At 42.2% G+C, this 14,554-nt stretch overlaps 1 protein-coding gene across 13 annotated transcripts in view; it reads right to left on the reverse strand.

The window, feature by feature from the left end:
- SERGEF (secretion regulating guanine nucleotide exchange factor) overlaps window positions 1–13,108 on the reverse strand; it is a 328,021-nt gene extending 314,913 nt beyond the window's left edge. For all 13 annotated transcript variants that reach the window (XR_013156840.1, XR_013156841.1, XR_013156839.1 and 10 more), the window contains exons 1-4: window positions 13,006–13,108; window positions 8,853–8,988; window positions 7,542–7,697; window positions 6,947–7,041 (exon numbers count right to left, since the gene is read on the reverse strand). Coding sequence is in view for 9 of the 13 variants with exons in the window: in XM_077114155.1 (XP_076970270.1) it covers window positions 6,947–7,041; window positions 7,542–7,697; window positions 8,853–8,988; window positions 13,006–13,065 (447 nt within the window). In the remaining 4 variants the exon portion in view is untranslated. The remainder of the gene's footprint in view (window positions 1–6,946; window positions 7,042–7,541; window positions 7,698–8,852; window positions 8,989–13,005) is intronic.
- Window positions 13,109–14,554: the final 1,446 nt, after the last annotated feature.

Genomic DNA, 14,554 nt, shown 5'->3' on the forward strand with positions numbered 1-14,554 from the left:
TACCTAATTGTAAAGTAATCATGTTAAAACACTGAATGAAGCTGCATCTGAGCTATAGGTTTTTGTTTTGTTTTGTTTTGTTTTGTTTTGTTCTTACTATTATTACTTTTATTTTTTTCTCTATATTAACATTCTATATCTTTTTCGGTTATGTTGCTAGTTCTTCTAAACCGATGCAAATGTACTAAGAAACGATGATCATGCATCTATGTGATGATGTTAAGAATACTGATTGCATATGTAGAATGGTATGATTTCTAAAAAAAAAAAAAAAAAAAAAATGGACAGCACAATACTACCTAATTGTAATGTAATTATGTTAAAACACTGAATGAAGCTGCATCTGAGCTATAGTTTTTTTTTCTTATATATTTTTGTATTTTTATTTTTATTTTTATTTTTTCTCTATATTATCATTTTATTTCTTTTTCTGTTGTCTTGCTATTTCTTTTTCTAAATCGATACATATGTACTAAGAAATGATGATCATACATCTATGTGATGATATTAAGAATTACTGATTGCATATGTAGAATGGAATGATTTCTAAATGTTGTGTTAGTTAATTTTTTTTTAATTAATAAAAAAAAATGAGTAAAATAAACTTGGAAAATTCCAGAAGTTTGGAAGGAAAAAGTAAAAAAAAAAAAAAAGTTAAAGGTACCACATCATCTTATGCTGGTGGGACCTACAGGCAGACAATCACCACATACTGGGCAGGATATGAAAAACAGAGTCCACAGACTTCACAGGAAAGTATTTCAACCTGCTGGGTCTCACCCTCAGGGAAAACCGACGCAGGTGACTCTTGATAGGAGGCCAGTTTGGTCTGGGAAAATCCAGCTGGGGTCTATAATACCTAAGTAGACACTTTTAAGTGTGTGTGTGTGGGGAGGGGGGAAAGGCACCATACAAGCAGGGCAAGAGACAAGAAAACAAGAACTGAAAAATTCTCCTCTGTTAAACAAAACCTAAGCTAGAGGTTCAGATAAAGCTGACCTGAATGTCAAAGAACAGATAGACAACAAATTCATCCAGCAAGAAAACCCTAGGTAAAAGAAGTAAAAGCAATCTCCAGAATAAACTAATTAAGGTAATTAAATGTCTAGATGCCAGCAAAAAATAACAAATCACACTAGGAAAATTGAAGATATGGCCCAGTCAAAGGAACAAACCAACAATTCAAATGAGCTACAGGAGCTGAAACAATTAATTCAGAATATACGAACAAATATGGAAAACCTCATCAAAAACCAAATCAATGAATTGAGGGAGGATATAAAGAAGGCAAGGAATGAACAAAAAGAAGAAATCGAAAGTCTGAAAAAACAAATCACAGAACTTATGGGAATGAAAGGCACGGTAGAAGAGATGAAAAACACCATGGAAACCTACAATGGTAGATTTTGAGAGGCAGAACATAGGATTAGTGAACTGGAGGACGGAACATCTGAAATCCGACAAGAAACAGAAACTATAGGGAAAAAAATGGAAAAATATGAGCAGGAACTCAGGGAATTGAAGGACAATATGAAGCGCACAAATATATGTGTTGTGGGTCTCCCAGAAGGAGAAGAGAAGGGAAAAGGAGGAGAAAAACTAATGGAGGAAATTATCACTGAAAATTTCCCAACTCTTATGAAAGACTTAAAATTACAGATCCAAGAAGTTACAGCATACCCCAAACAGAACAGATCCAAATAGACGTACTCCAAGACATTTAACTTAATCAATATGTCAGAGGTCAAAGAGAAAGAGAGAATCTTGAAAGCAGCAAGAGAAAAGCAATCCATCACATACAAGGGAAGCGCAATAAGACTATGCGTAGACTTCTCAGTAGAAACCATGGAGGTGAGAAGACAGTGGGATGATATATTTAATCATTAAAAGAGAAAAACTGCCAACCAAGAATTCTATGTCCAGCAAAATTGTCCTTCAAAAATGAGGGAGAAATTAAAACATTTTCAGACAAAAAAATCACTGAAAGAATTTGTGACCAAGAGACCAGCTCTGCAAGAAATACTAAAGGGAGCACTAGAGACAGATATGAAGGCAGAAGAGAGAGGTGTGGAGAAGAGTGTAGAAAGGAAGACCATGAGTAGAGGTAAAAAGAAGGAAAATTAGGAGGACATATAAAAGCCAAAAGGCAAAATGGTAGAGGGTACTGCCCGGGCAGTAATAACACTGATGTTGATGGATTAAGCTTGCCAATCAGGGGACATGGAATGGCAGAATGGATTAGGGACCCATCTATATGCTGTCTCTACTCAAAGGACATGAGGGCAAGGACACAAGAAGACATTTGCACACCAATGTTTATAGCAGCATTATTTACAATTACCAAGAGATGGAAACAGCCAAAATGTCCATCAACAGATGGGTGGCTAAACAAACTGTGGCATATACATAAGATGGAATATTATACAGCTGTAAGACAGAATAAAGCTATGAAGTATGTAACAACATGGATGGACCTTACGGACATTATGCTGAGTGAGATTAGCCAGAAACAAAAGGATAAATACTGTACGGTCTCATTGATGTGAACTGACATTGGTGAATGAACTTGGAGAATTTTGCTGGTAACAGAGGCCATCAGGAGGTGGAAATAGGGTAAGATATTGGGTGACTGGAGCTGAAGGGATGCAGATTGTGCAACAGGACCGAATGTAAAAACTCAGAAATGGACAGCACAGTACTACCTAACTGTAATACAATTATGTTAAAACACTGAATGAGGCTGAATGTAAGAATGATAGAGGGAGGAGGGCTGGGGACACAAATGAAATCAGAAAGAAAGATAGACGATAAAGATTGAGATGGTATAATCTAGGATTGCCTAGAGTGTATAATGACAGTGACTATACAAAGTTGAATTCTTGGTATTCTCACAAGCAGTGTGGACAACCAGAGCTGTGGGCTGAGCCCCCAGTATTGGGGTTTGTTCATATGAAACTTGGCCCCACAAATGATAGGTCAAGCCTACTTAAAATTAGGCCTAAGAGTCACCCCCACGAGAACCTCTTTTGTTGCTCAGATGTGGCCTCTCTCTCCAGCCAACACAACAAGCAAATTCACCAACCTCCCCCTGTCTACGTGGGACATGACTCCCAGGGGTGTGGACCTTCCTGGCAACGTGGGACAGAAATCCAAGAATGAGCTGGGACTCAGCATCAAGGGACTGAGAAAAACCCTAGAAAGGGCTGAGATCCAGTATCAAGGGACTGAGAAAATCCTCTCGACCAAAAGGGGGAAAAGTGAAATGAGACAAAGTGTCAATGGCTGAGAAATTCCAAACAGAGTCGAGAGGTTATCCTGGAGGTTATTCTTATGCACTAAGTAGATATCACCTTGTTAGTCAAGATGTAATGGAGAGGCTGGAGGGAACTGCCTGAAAATGCAGAGCTGTGTTCCAGTAGCCACGTTTCTTGATGATGACTGTATAATGGTGTAGCTTTCACAGTGTGACTGTGTGATTATGAAAACCTTGTGTCTTATGCTTCTTTTATCTACCTTGTCAATAGATGAGTAGAACATACGGAATAAAAATAAATAATGGGGGAACAAATGTTAAAATAAATTTAGTTTGAAATGCTAGTGATCAATGAAAGGGAGGAGTAAGGGGTATGGTGTGTATGTTTTTTTTTCTGTTTTCATTTTATTTTTCTGTTGTCTTTTTATTTCTTTTTCTGAATTAATGCAAATGTTCTAAGAAATGATCATGATAATGAATATGCAACTATGTAAAGATATTGTGAATTACTGATTATATATGTAGAATGGAATGATCACATATTAAGAATGTTTGTGTTTCCTGTAATTTTTTTTAATTAATAAAAAAATTTTTTAAATAAATAAATAACATATCACAATGCTGTGATATCATAGGGCTGGGAGGGACCTTCAAGATCATCCAGTCTAGGGATTGGCAAACTTGTCCTGTAAAGAGCAAATATTTCACAGTTTGTAGGCAATACAGTTTTTGTCACAACTACTCAACTCTGCCACTATAGCATAAAAGCAGCCAGAGAAAATAAAGGAATAAGCATAGCTGTGTTCCAATAAAACTTGACCTATCAAGGGCTATAGTTTACTGATCTCAATCCAATGCTAGATACCCTCCACAGCACCCCACCAAGAACTGCCACACACCTGCCTCCAGTGACACAAGGTGCACCCCCAGAAGCCTGTTCTGACTTGGCACAGTTCCGTTTATCTCCTTGCCCTCCCCATTGGGTGTAGACTGGACCTAGTGAATAAAAGAAGGATGTGTGACTCAGAGATGAGGGACCAAAAGGCACTGAGGCTACCTGTTTCTCTCTCTTAGATCACTTGGAAGAAGCCGGCTGCCACATCTGAACAGTCCTATGGAGAGATCTATACAGTAAGGAACTAAAGGCTCCACCAACAGGCACACAAGAGTTTGGAAGTAGATCCTCCAGCCTTGTCAAGCTTTCAAATGACTGCTTGCAGCCCTAGGACATCCCGACTACAAAGTTATGAGAGATGAACTAAGAGCTCTTCTCAGATTCCCGACCCTCAGAAATTGTGTAAGATAATATATGTGTGTTGTTTTAAGCTGCTAATTTGGAGTGAGGGGGTAACTTGTTACACAGCAATGGATAACTAATACACACCTCTTCTGTAGGCCAAACATCCCCAGTTTCATCAGCCATCACCCTTACAGTAGTAAGGTTTCAAATTCTCTTACCCTCCTTGTTTCTCTGCTCTACATATACTCTAGTAGGTCAATCTCACTCATTTAAAGGGATGGTAAATGCATCAATCACAGCCCCTATGGAGCTTTATCGCACATGTCTGTCTGTAGGTCCACAGTGTCTTTCTAAATTTTAGGGCCCATAGGACAGTGCCTCTGTCTTATTCAACTTTGTGCCCAAGGCTTAACCACAAACCCATATGAGAACATAATATTTCATACAGTCAGACCAGCATAAAGGATGGGCTCTGGCCTCCCTTCTGGAGATAGCACTTCTTTAAGCAGCCCACAATCATGTCAGCTTTGGAGAAGGGTTGAGGGGTCACATAATACAGTTTGAAAATACTGTTCTTAATTTTTTTTCTTTTCAAAATTAACCGAAGTGGGTGCACAGGTGGTTCTGTGGTAGAATGCTCACCTTCCATGCGGGAGACCCAGGTTTGATTCCCAGACCATGCACCCCCCCCCAAAAAAAACGAAAAACAAAACCAAATGGGGCACAAGGGTAGTTAAATGGTAGAATTCTCACCTGCCAGGCAGAACACCAGATTCTATTTCCAGCCCTCGAACTTCCCCCTCATAAAAAAGATTCAACAAATGGTGCTGTGACACCAGGGTAGTCACATGGAAAAAGAATGAAATGTGACCCCCACCAGATAGCATACAAAAAAAGGCAAAAAAAAAAACTAACCAAAGGGCTTTTCATGGGAATTCAATCTCTTCAACACCATTCACCTCTATCCCTTCCACTCTGTCCCCACTGCCACTGATTTAGTTTGGGCCAGGATCATCTCTTGCTGGATTATTAGTAAGGATTTCCTAAATAATCTTCTTTCAACTCACCCTCCAGGCTAACCCATCTGGTCCCTCTGATTTGTCATATACTACCTCTCCTATTGCCCACCTCACACCATGCCATCCCGGCATTTCCACCACTTCTTTATACTCCAACCTTACTAATCTGCTTATCCCAAACCCTCCTATTTTATGCTTCTATTCCTTTGCTTACATAGTTCCTTCTGTCTAGAATGCTCTTCTTTTTTATCTACTCTGTGCAACCTTCCCTAGCCCCATTCCAAGCCAGGTAATCAATTCAATTTTCAAGACTTAGCTTAAGCCTGCGTTCGCCCAATCCTTCCCCTAGTTAAGAGTCCAACACTTCTTCCTTTGGGGTTATACATACATCTATCGTGGTCTCTATAATACAGCATTGCAATTAGGTGTTTATATATCTATCACGTACCTCTAAACTAAAAACCCTCAAATGCTGGGACTGGGTCTTATTTACCTTTGTCTGCACTGCCTAAACAAAGCACCCACTCATTATTATTGCAATTAAATAAATAAATGAACTTCTATTATATTTTATCTTGGCACTTTCTTACCATTCCCCCTACTTACAATTCTAATATATGGCAATTTGCTTTTATTTACCTTTCATAAAGCCATAAGAATGTTGGTTCCATTATATATAAATACTAAAATTGTTCCTATTGAGAGTAATTAGAAATAAAGGGGTCTAGACTAGATAAAGAAGGAATATAGACTTTTTGCAATAAAGTTTTAGGAAAGAAAAAGTAAGTCTATGAAGGAAACAAGCTAAGACAGACATAAGGGGCTGACAAGAATGGGGCCCAGGAGGTGGAAGTCATTGATAAATGGAAGGCAGAGGGCATTTACATGGGAAGCCAGAAACAGGGAGAGAGGTAGGTGGCATTTTTAGGGTACACAGTTGTCTGCCATGAAGCAAAACGCATTTATGAGTTTCTTCATGAAACCACAGGAATAAGATACTGAAAAATGTCTAGAAATGGCTAAATAGAAATTAATAACACAGTTCTGATTATTACTAATTTTAGAACTGTAAAATACCATTACGTCCTTATGAAATGTATTACCTTTATTATTTTATTTCACAGAAATGTAAAATGCAGATGAAGACTAACATAAGTTTTTCCAAGGAATTAGTCATAGCATCTAGCCCTATGATACAAATTTTCCCAGAAGGTCCTACATTTTTAAATTCAGATTCTCCTCCCTGTGGTTTTCAGGCACCCAGCCTTGTACTCTGGGAAGAGATAATCATAATGCCCTAGAAAATACAATGACAACTCTAAAATTCACATGAAAGATAATGCCACTGCTGTTAATCAAGGTGCTCCCAGTATCACTTTAGCAGGACATGATCAAATTAACTATTAGCTATTAAATATCAGGTACTTTCCTTACCTCAATGGCCTGGGGCACCACATATCTTCGAGGCCCAGGAGGAACTCCTAACTGGCCAAATGAGTTGGATCCACATGATAGAACTTGACCACTTTCTGCAAAATTCAAGTATGTAGCAGCAATTTAAGTACCTACAATCTGGCTTCACAGTGACCAAACAGTTCTTCCCAGCCATATTTATCAGAAAATAATCATCACTGAGAAAAAACTGCCATTATTGCTATTGTGACCTCTAATTCCCTCACATTTCCCCACCTCATTCTTCGCTGATAACCCCTGGCTAGCACTCCTGGCCAGCTAGTCCAGGTGCACAGTTATAAGGAACTTCTGGATAGGAAGGGGCCACCAAAGGTGATCTAGTCCATCCCCCAGTGCCTGGCAAAAGTTCTCCAGCCTGTGTCTGGTAAAAGTTCTCCTTTATCATGAAAACTTGCTTTGCAAAAGGCATCTCACAACTTTCCTTGGCAATGAGAGAGAACATTGTGTATATTTTATAAACACAAAGAGGCTTCCATTTAATCAGTAATCAATACTATCATACTCTTCTTACCCCAAGACTTGACAGTGATATAGTTTTACCCAGGAGTGAACCTACCTGTAAGTATAATGGTAAAATCCCAGCCACAGGCCACCTGTTGGATGGGACAGCCCAGGAGGGGAAGGCAGGGAGTAAAATATAGAACATCTTCTGTGTGGCCAAGTCCCAGCTGCCCTTCTTTGTTCAGGCCACAAACGAAAAGGACTCCTCCATCTGCAAAATAAAAAGCTTTAGTGATAATGTACACAAGGGAAATGACAACTGCCAAAGAAAGCCAAAAGGTTTCACTAAATATTTGGAGTCACAACCCAATAACTTTTTTCCCACTCAAGTTAATAAGCCACGCATGTTAATGTGCTCTGATGCCAAATGGCACAGGGCCAAGGGGCTCAAATCTAATATCTAAATTGAAACTCTAAGTCCTAGCAGAGTGACCAATCAATCACCAAATTAAGCATCAACTGTAACAATAAAAGTCCGCATGTACTGAGCACTTAGGATATGCCAGTACTCTTCTAAGAATTTTACATGCAGGGCCTACTTCAGTGTCAAGAGCCCATAATACCTTCAGAGGTCCACAAAAATGTATTAATTTTAATTTCTTTTAAAATAAGAAAAAAGTTAATGTAATACTAACAAATACATCATCACAAATCCAGCCTGGATTATATTCATCTTTATACCAATACAGCTGTATGTCTTTATGGAAGAAGAGGTCCACAAAGGTAAAAATACCAAGGGCCCATATAAGTCTAAATGCATCCCTGTTTACTCATTGAGTCTTCTCATTTAACATTAGTATTCCTATGTTATAGAGAGGGCACAGACAGATTAAATAACTTACCCAAGCTAACAAACTAATAAATTACAGAACCAGGGGCTAAACCCAGGCAATTAGATTCCAGAGTTCATACGCAATACGCCTCCTCTGCAATACTGCAGCACTTGCAATACTTGTTAAGTATTAACCCAGGTATTGTGAGGGAAGATTAAGGAAAAGACATGATTCTTGCTCTTAAAAAATATTCAACTGAATTGCAAAGACTTCTAACACAAATGTGAAAGTTACATACCAATATAAGGCATATAATGCGATGCATGCTGCAATTCTGCCACTGATCTGCCTTGTGACCTTTAGCAATCAGTTTTCTTCTCTGAGCCTCATTTATATAATGAAGGGAGCTGGCCCAGAAGATCTCCAAGGTCCTTCTAGCTCAGACAACCTAGGATTCCCTGATGATAACCTGGCTCTTTCACAAAAAAGTTTTCCTCCTTAAAATACAAATGGCTGAAAGATGACAATATAACCTATCCTAGGGGTAAAGATCTAAAGAAAATGAGCAGCTATTTACTTTTGAAAGAAGTTACCTGTGACAACTGCAGAATGGCCCCCTCCCCCTGTAATACTCCTGACACATCCAGGTTGACAGAAGTCATTCAGCTGCTGAGGCAAAAGCAAATCCTCTTTGTGGCCAAGGCCAAGTTGTCCATAGCTATTCGCACCCTGCAGATAAAATAAGCCAAGATGAAAAAATATGGGAACCATCACTGTCAATGACTACTTACTATCCCTATCTTCCTTACAGATGAGATTTTACATATTCTGTGCTTAAAAGGTTGTTATATACAATCCATGTGTGCCGGTTTGAAAGGGTTTATATACCCTAGAAAAGCCATGTTTTAATCCTAATCAATCCTGTGGGAGCAACGGTTTCTTCTAATCCCTATTCGGCACTGTAGGTTGGAAACTTGATTAGGTTATCTCCACAGAGGTGTGACTCAATCAACTATGGGAAGTGAACTTGATTAGATGGAGACGTGACTCCACTGATTCTGTTAGGTCTTGAGTAGCTTACTGGAATCCTAAAAAAGAGAAAACATTTTGGAGAAAGCAGGAGATTCGGAGAGAGTAGAGAAGGATGACAGAACGATGAGAATCACGAAGCAGAGTCCACCAGCCAGCAACCATTGGAGACGAAGGAGAACGCCCCTGGGGAGCTTCATGAAGCAAGAGGCCTGGAGAGGAAGCTAGCAGATGCGGCCGTGTTCACCATGTGACCTTCCAGATGAGCGAGAAACCCTGACCATGTTCTCCATGTGCCTTTCCACTTGAGAGAGAAACCCTGAACCTCATCAGTCTTTTTGAAACAAGGTATCTTTCCCTGGATGCCTTAGATCAGACATTTCTATAGACTTGCCTTAATTGGGACATTTCCATGGCCTAAAAATTGTAAACGTGCAACTTAGTAAATTCCCCTTTTTAAAAGCCATTCCGTTTCTGGTATATTGCATTCTGGCAGCTAGCAAACTAGAACACCATGATTAAACTGTATCCCCATTCTCAGAACACCACAGTTTCCATGTGAGAGGAGGCCTTAGCACCCACAACTTATCCAATGACGCTTCTCACCTTTCCCTTCCAATACCACATCCCACATTCTTTCTGATAATGGCTAATGACATAGGGAGGCTAAGGAAAGAAAGGGAGGAATGGGGACAGTGGGTAGGAAACATACTGGGGCTGGTTCTTATCTGTCTCCCCACATCCTCACCGGGAAAACTGATGGCTTTTAGAAATCAAAGTTACCTAAGGATTTTGTACCCTCAAGCAGGGCACATCACTGTTATTTCATCTGCACAGTGAAAAATGTTGGCAATGATCTCAAAGGGCCTTTCCAAGTACAGTGTTTTGTGATTCCAAGATCCATGTATTCCTGTAAGGGATACTGGTGGGCAATAAATCTACTGTTATTATGTAATACAGGTCCAGAATCCCTACTCCAAAATTCTTGTAGCCAGGTGTATTTTACAGATTTTTGAAAGGTAATAGAGTACATTTCACATAGTATGGAAAGCTACAGTAAGGTCGGGGGTAGCACCTCACAAGCAAAAACAGTAATATTTCTGCAACAAAGCATACACTTAGTAAGTGGGCAAAGATTATAAATGGCCTGTGTCATGTCAGTTCTGGGTCTTCAGATCTTTTGTATTCAGAATTGAAAATAAGGGATTGAGGAACTGCAGGGAGAATATTCTTAAGATTTCAAAATCTTCATACTTTCTCCAAGTTTCTATCTCCTGACTGCTTCTTCCTGGAGGTTAAGTAGTAAAACCCTTTAAAACGTATGTTTTTTTGAAGATATCCGAATGCGAGAAAGTGACTTAAAACAACTACAGAAGTGTATGCATACACACATACATGCACACATACATACATACATACAAAATCCTGTCCTATAATAGTCTATTCACAGCCAACCTGGGCTGCATGGACTCCAGCCTGGAAGAGTAAGCCCTGGCAGGAACCCACAGGGTTAATATCAGCTCCCAATTACTGAGTACTTCCCTGGGTACAGGGAACCTCTCCTTGAATCTTCACAAGAATCTGGGAGATGGGTATTGTCACTCCATTTTACAGAACTAAAGCTCACAGAGGGCAAGTAACTTTCTAGTCAGATAGCTGGTAAGCAGTAGATCAAATGCCAGGGCCAGCTCTTTTCATTATATCATGTCTCTAAGGAAAAACAAAAAAACAAGGATATATAGCAAACCAGCCCAGAGCTTACCTGGCAGGAGGTTAACTTTACGACCCTATCAAAAATAGTACTCCCATCACTTTATCCCTTTTTCTGCTTTTTTTTTTCTTCCTAGCACTTATCACTCCCTGACATTACATTATATATTTATTTGTTTACTGTCTACCTCTCTCACTAGAAAGTTAACTCCATGAGAGGAACTTTTTGTTTTGCTCACTACTATTTCCCCTGCATCTGGAACTATGCTGGCCCAGAGCAGATGTGTGTATATTTATGTGGTGAATGAATGTAAGACCCTGTAAGCCCTCATCTAAGAAAGATCAAACAAAAGTCTGTTGCACAATGTGAAGTGCAGTGCTTATGCAAAAGATTTCGCCATCCTCCTGTGTCTCCAGCAGCCCTGAGATCTCTGTGAGTGCCCCATTAGCAGGGCTGCAGGCTGGGTGAACAGCTGCAGGGAAAAGTAAGTGAGACACCAGCATTCTGGAATTCGAATTCTGGTCCCTGATTTCTGTAATGCACTCAGGAGGCCCTAAGCCCAGACTGAAGGAAATTTAAAACAACCTACTAAAACTGTATTTACCTTCCTCCCTGACAAACATCAGAACCCCTCCTCCCTTCCATCACCACCCCCCAGCCCCTACAGGACCACAAGGAGGTAAATCCCCTCCACACAAATTATGCAGTAGGAAAAACATAATATCCAGCCTCCTAGCAGCAGCGGGGTTGGGCTCAACCAAATTTCTGTTTCAGTACAAACAAGGCCTCATCTGAAAGCTCTCCATCCACTCAGATACCAATCTTTCAGTTGGGAAAAGCCAGAGGCAGCACCCACCCCAGGCACACTTTCAATCCCCAGCTCTACCTCCAGCTCCAATGCCACCTCAAAGACACTTGGCCAGCCAGACTACTTAGGGACACACCATATTCTGCCTTCTGCCAACCTGCAGCCTTATACTATAAACAAGTGCTGCCTTGTTCTGCTAATTTCCCTTTTAAAATCAGTCAATAAATACTGGGTTTAGCAGCAATGTAGTTGTTACTCCCTTTCCCCTATGCAGAATTGGAAGTCTTTCACTCTCTGCATTTCCCAAAAGACAGCACATGGCTAGGCCACTGACAGGTACTCATTCATTCATCAACAGATATTTACTAAGCACCTACAATGGGACAAGCACTAAGGCCAGTACAGTCCCCACCCTTAGGACGATTACATTCTAGCCAGGGAGACCGGACATTAACAAATTATGCATGTCATTATCATTGTGCCAGGGAGAACTACAGGGCACTCTGTGGTTCTTGCACCCTGGTCGGATGGCTGCCGCACACTCCTGTGCACAAACCTTCCTCTCTCCCAGTCACAACACATAAAGATGCACCTGTCTCTCTCAGTGCTCCTGTCAAATCAACGCCACCCAGACTCCCACACTCCCAACCCAGTACAAGCAGATATCCATCCCCACAGAGTATCAGCAAAAATGCAGGGTCTCTGCCTGGTGCACGGCCGAACCCCACAGGCCGCACATCCAAAGGATGCTCTCGCTAGGATGGGGTGAAGCTAGGGAAGGGTGTCCCTCCTCCGAGCAACGGGGGGAGGGGGGAGGGAACAGGTGGCCCCACAGGACTCTGGGACCGGGCGATCCTCTCTCTACAGAGCCCTCCACTCAGTCTTTCTCTAGCGCTGTCGAGGCCTGAGGTCTCTCGCAAAACCAGACGCTGTGGCCTGGCAGGCAGGTTCTCCCGCTGCGCCCCAGCCCCTCCGGCCCGAACCCCTTCAGCTAACAGGCGCCTCAGTCACCTCTTACAGACCCGTCCCTCCCCGTCCTGTCCTCCTCAGCGCCCAGCTCAGGATCCTCCAACCCACAGCCGGGCTTGGACCTCCGCCGCCCCGGCCCAAGATCTGCCCCCGCCGAGGCCCGGAGCTCCCCGCGTCTCCCCCGTCACTCAGTCCCCAGTGGCCCCGACCCGGGGGTGGAGTCACGTACCCAGGCGAAAAGCGCGGTGGCGGCGAGCGCGGCCTCCGAGGCGCCGGGCCCGCGCTCCATTCCGGGACGCTCGGCGGGCGCTTCCGGGAGGGCGGGCGTGGGAAGAAGGCTGGCAGGGGAGGGGTGGCGGGGAGGGGCGGGCCGCCGAGGGGCCGGCGCGGGGGCGGGGTCTCTCGTGTGGGAGGAGCCGGCGGCGGCCACGGCGCTCCCCAGGACGTGCCCTGCGGGGTCGCGGGCTGCCGGCTGCGCCGTCTTGCCGCCGACACCCTGGTGCCTACCGGAGCCAGGCAGTCACCCGGCCCCGCCCCGCCTGCCGCGGCGTCGCCTCGCCGGAGCGTTCTCGGAGCATCCTGTTGCGCTGGGTGGCGCTTCCTCTCTTGTCAATTCGCACTTTATTTTTAGAGATAATTTCATCCAGGTGCACGACGCTCAACAATTGACAAAGCTCCTTGGTGTTTTTGTCTCCTTGAAGTCCCACAGAAGTCCAGAGGGGCTGATGGAGTAGGCACTGTATTACCACTTAGTGATAGAAAAGGTCTCCTACCAGGGTTTTAGGCGGAACTATTTTTGAACCTGCTTTGGTTGCATTTACAAAATCTAGGGAAGGTGAGTGTAGTGTCTTAAATGAGAAGCTGATCCTTGCCAATTCCTGTGGCGACAGCCTCCTCACGCTCCTGTGCACCTAATTCAGGTAATCGAAACTAGGTCATATTGACCCAACTAAGCTTTTCATATAAAATGGTTTTCATTAGATACCCTCTGTGCAGGTTTGAAACTACTGTGTACCCCAGAAAAGCCATATTCCTTAATCCTGATTCAGTATTGTTAGGTGGGATCTTTTTGATTAAGTTGTTTCCATGGAGATGTGACCCACCTAATTGTGGGTGGGACCTTTTGATTAGGTGGTTTCCATGGAGATGTGTCTCTACCCTGTCAAGGTGGTGTGGATTACTGGAGTCATTTAAGAAGGAACCATTTTTGGAAAAAGCATCAGAGCTGATGCAGAGAAGTCTGGAGGGGCAGAAAGAAAACCCCTGGGGAAGTCATTTGCAATGAGAAGCTAGGAAAAAAAACTAGCAGACAACACCACTGCCCTTCCAGCTGATAGAGAAACCCCAACACCATCAGCCCTTTCTTCAGTCAAGGTATCTTTCTCTGGATGCCTTAGTTTGGACATTTTTATGGCCTTAAGAACTGTAAGCTTGTAACTTAAAATTCCCTTTATAAAAACCAACCCATTTCATGGGGCAGTGCAAAGATGGCTCAGTGGTAGAATTCTCTTATGCCTTGCCAGAGACCTGGGTTCAATTGCTGGAGCCTGCCCATGCCAAAAAGAAAAAAAGAAAAAAAACCCAACCCATTTCTGGTATATTACATTTCTGCCAGCATTAATAAACCAAAACACCCTCGTAGTCTCACTGCTCATGAGCATTAAGTAAGCACAATTTTTCTGAAGGAAAATATAGTCATGCTTATTAAGGATATGAATATATATAATTGTATCTAGTAATTCCATGTTGATTGCTTTATCACAAGAATACAATTAGAG

Source organism: Tamandua tetradactyla, chromosome 8 (genome assembly GCF_023851605.1).
Source record: "Tamandua tetradactyla isolate mTamTet1 chromosome 8, mTamTet1.pri, whole genome shotgun sequence".
Lineage (NCBI taxonomy): Eukaryota > Metazoa > Chordata > Mammalia > Pilosa > Myrmecophagidae > Tamandua > Tamandua tetradactyla.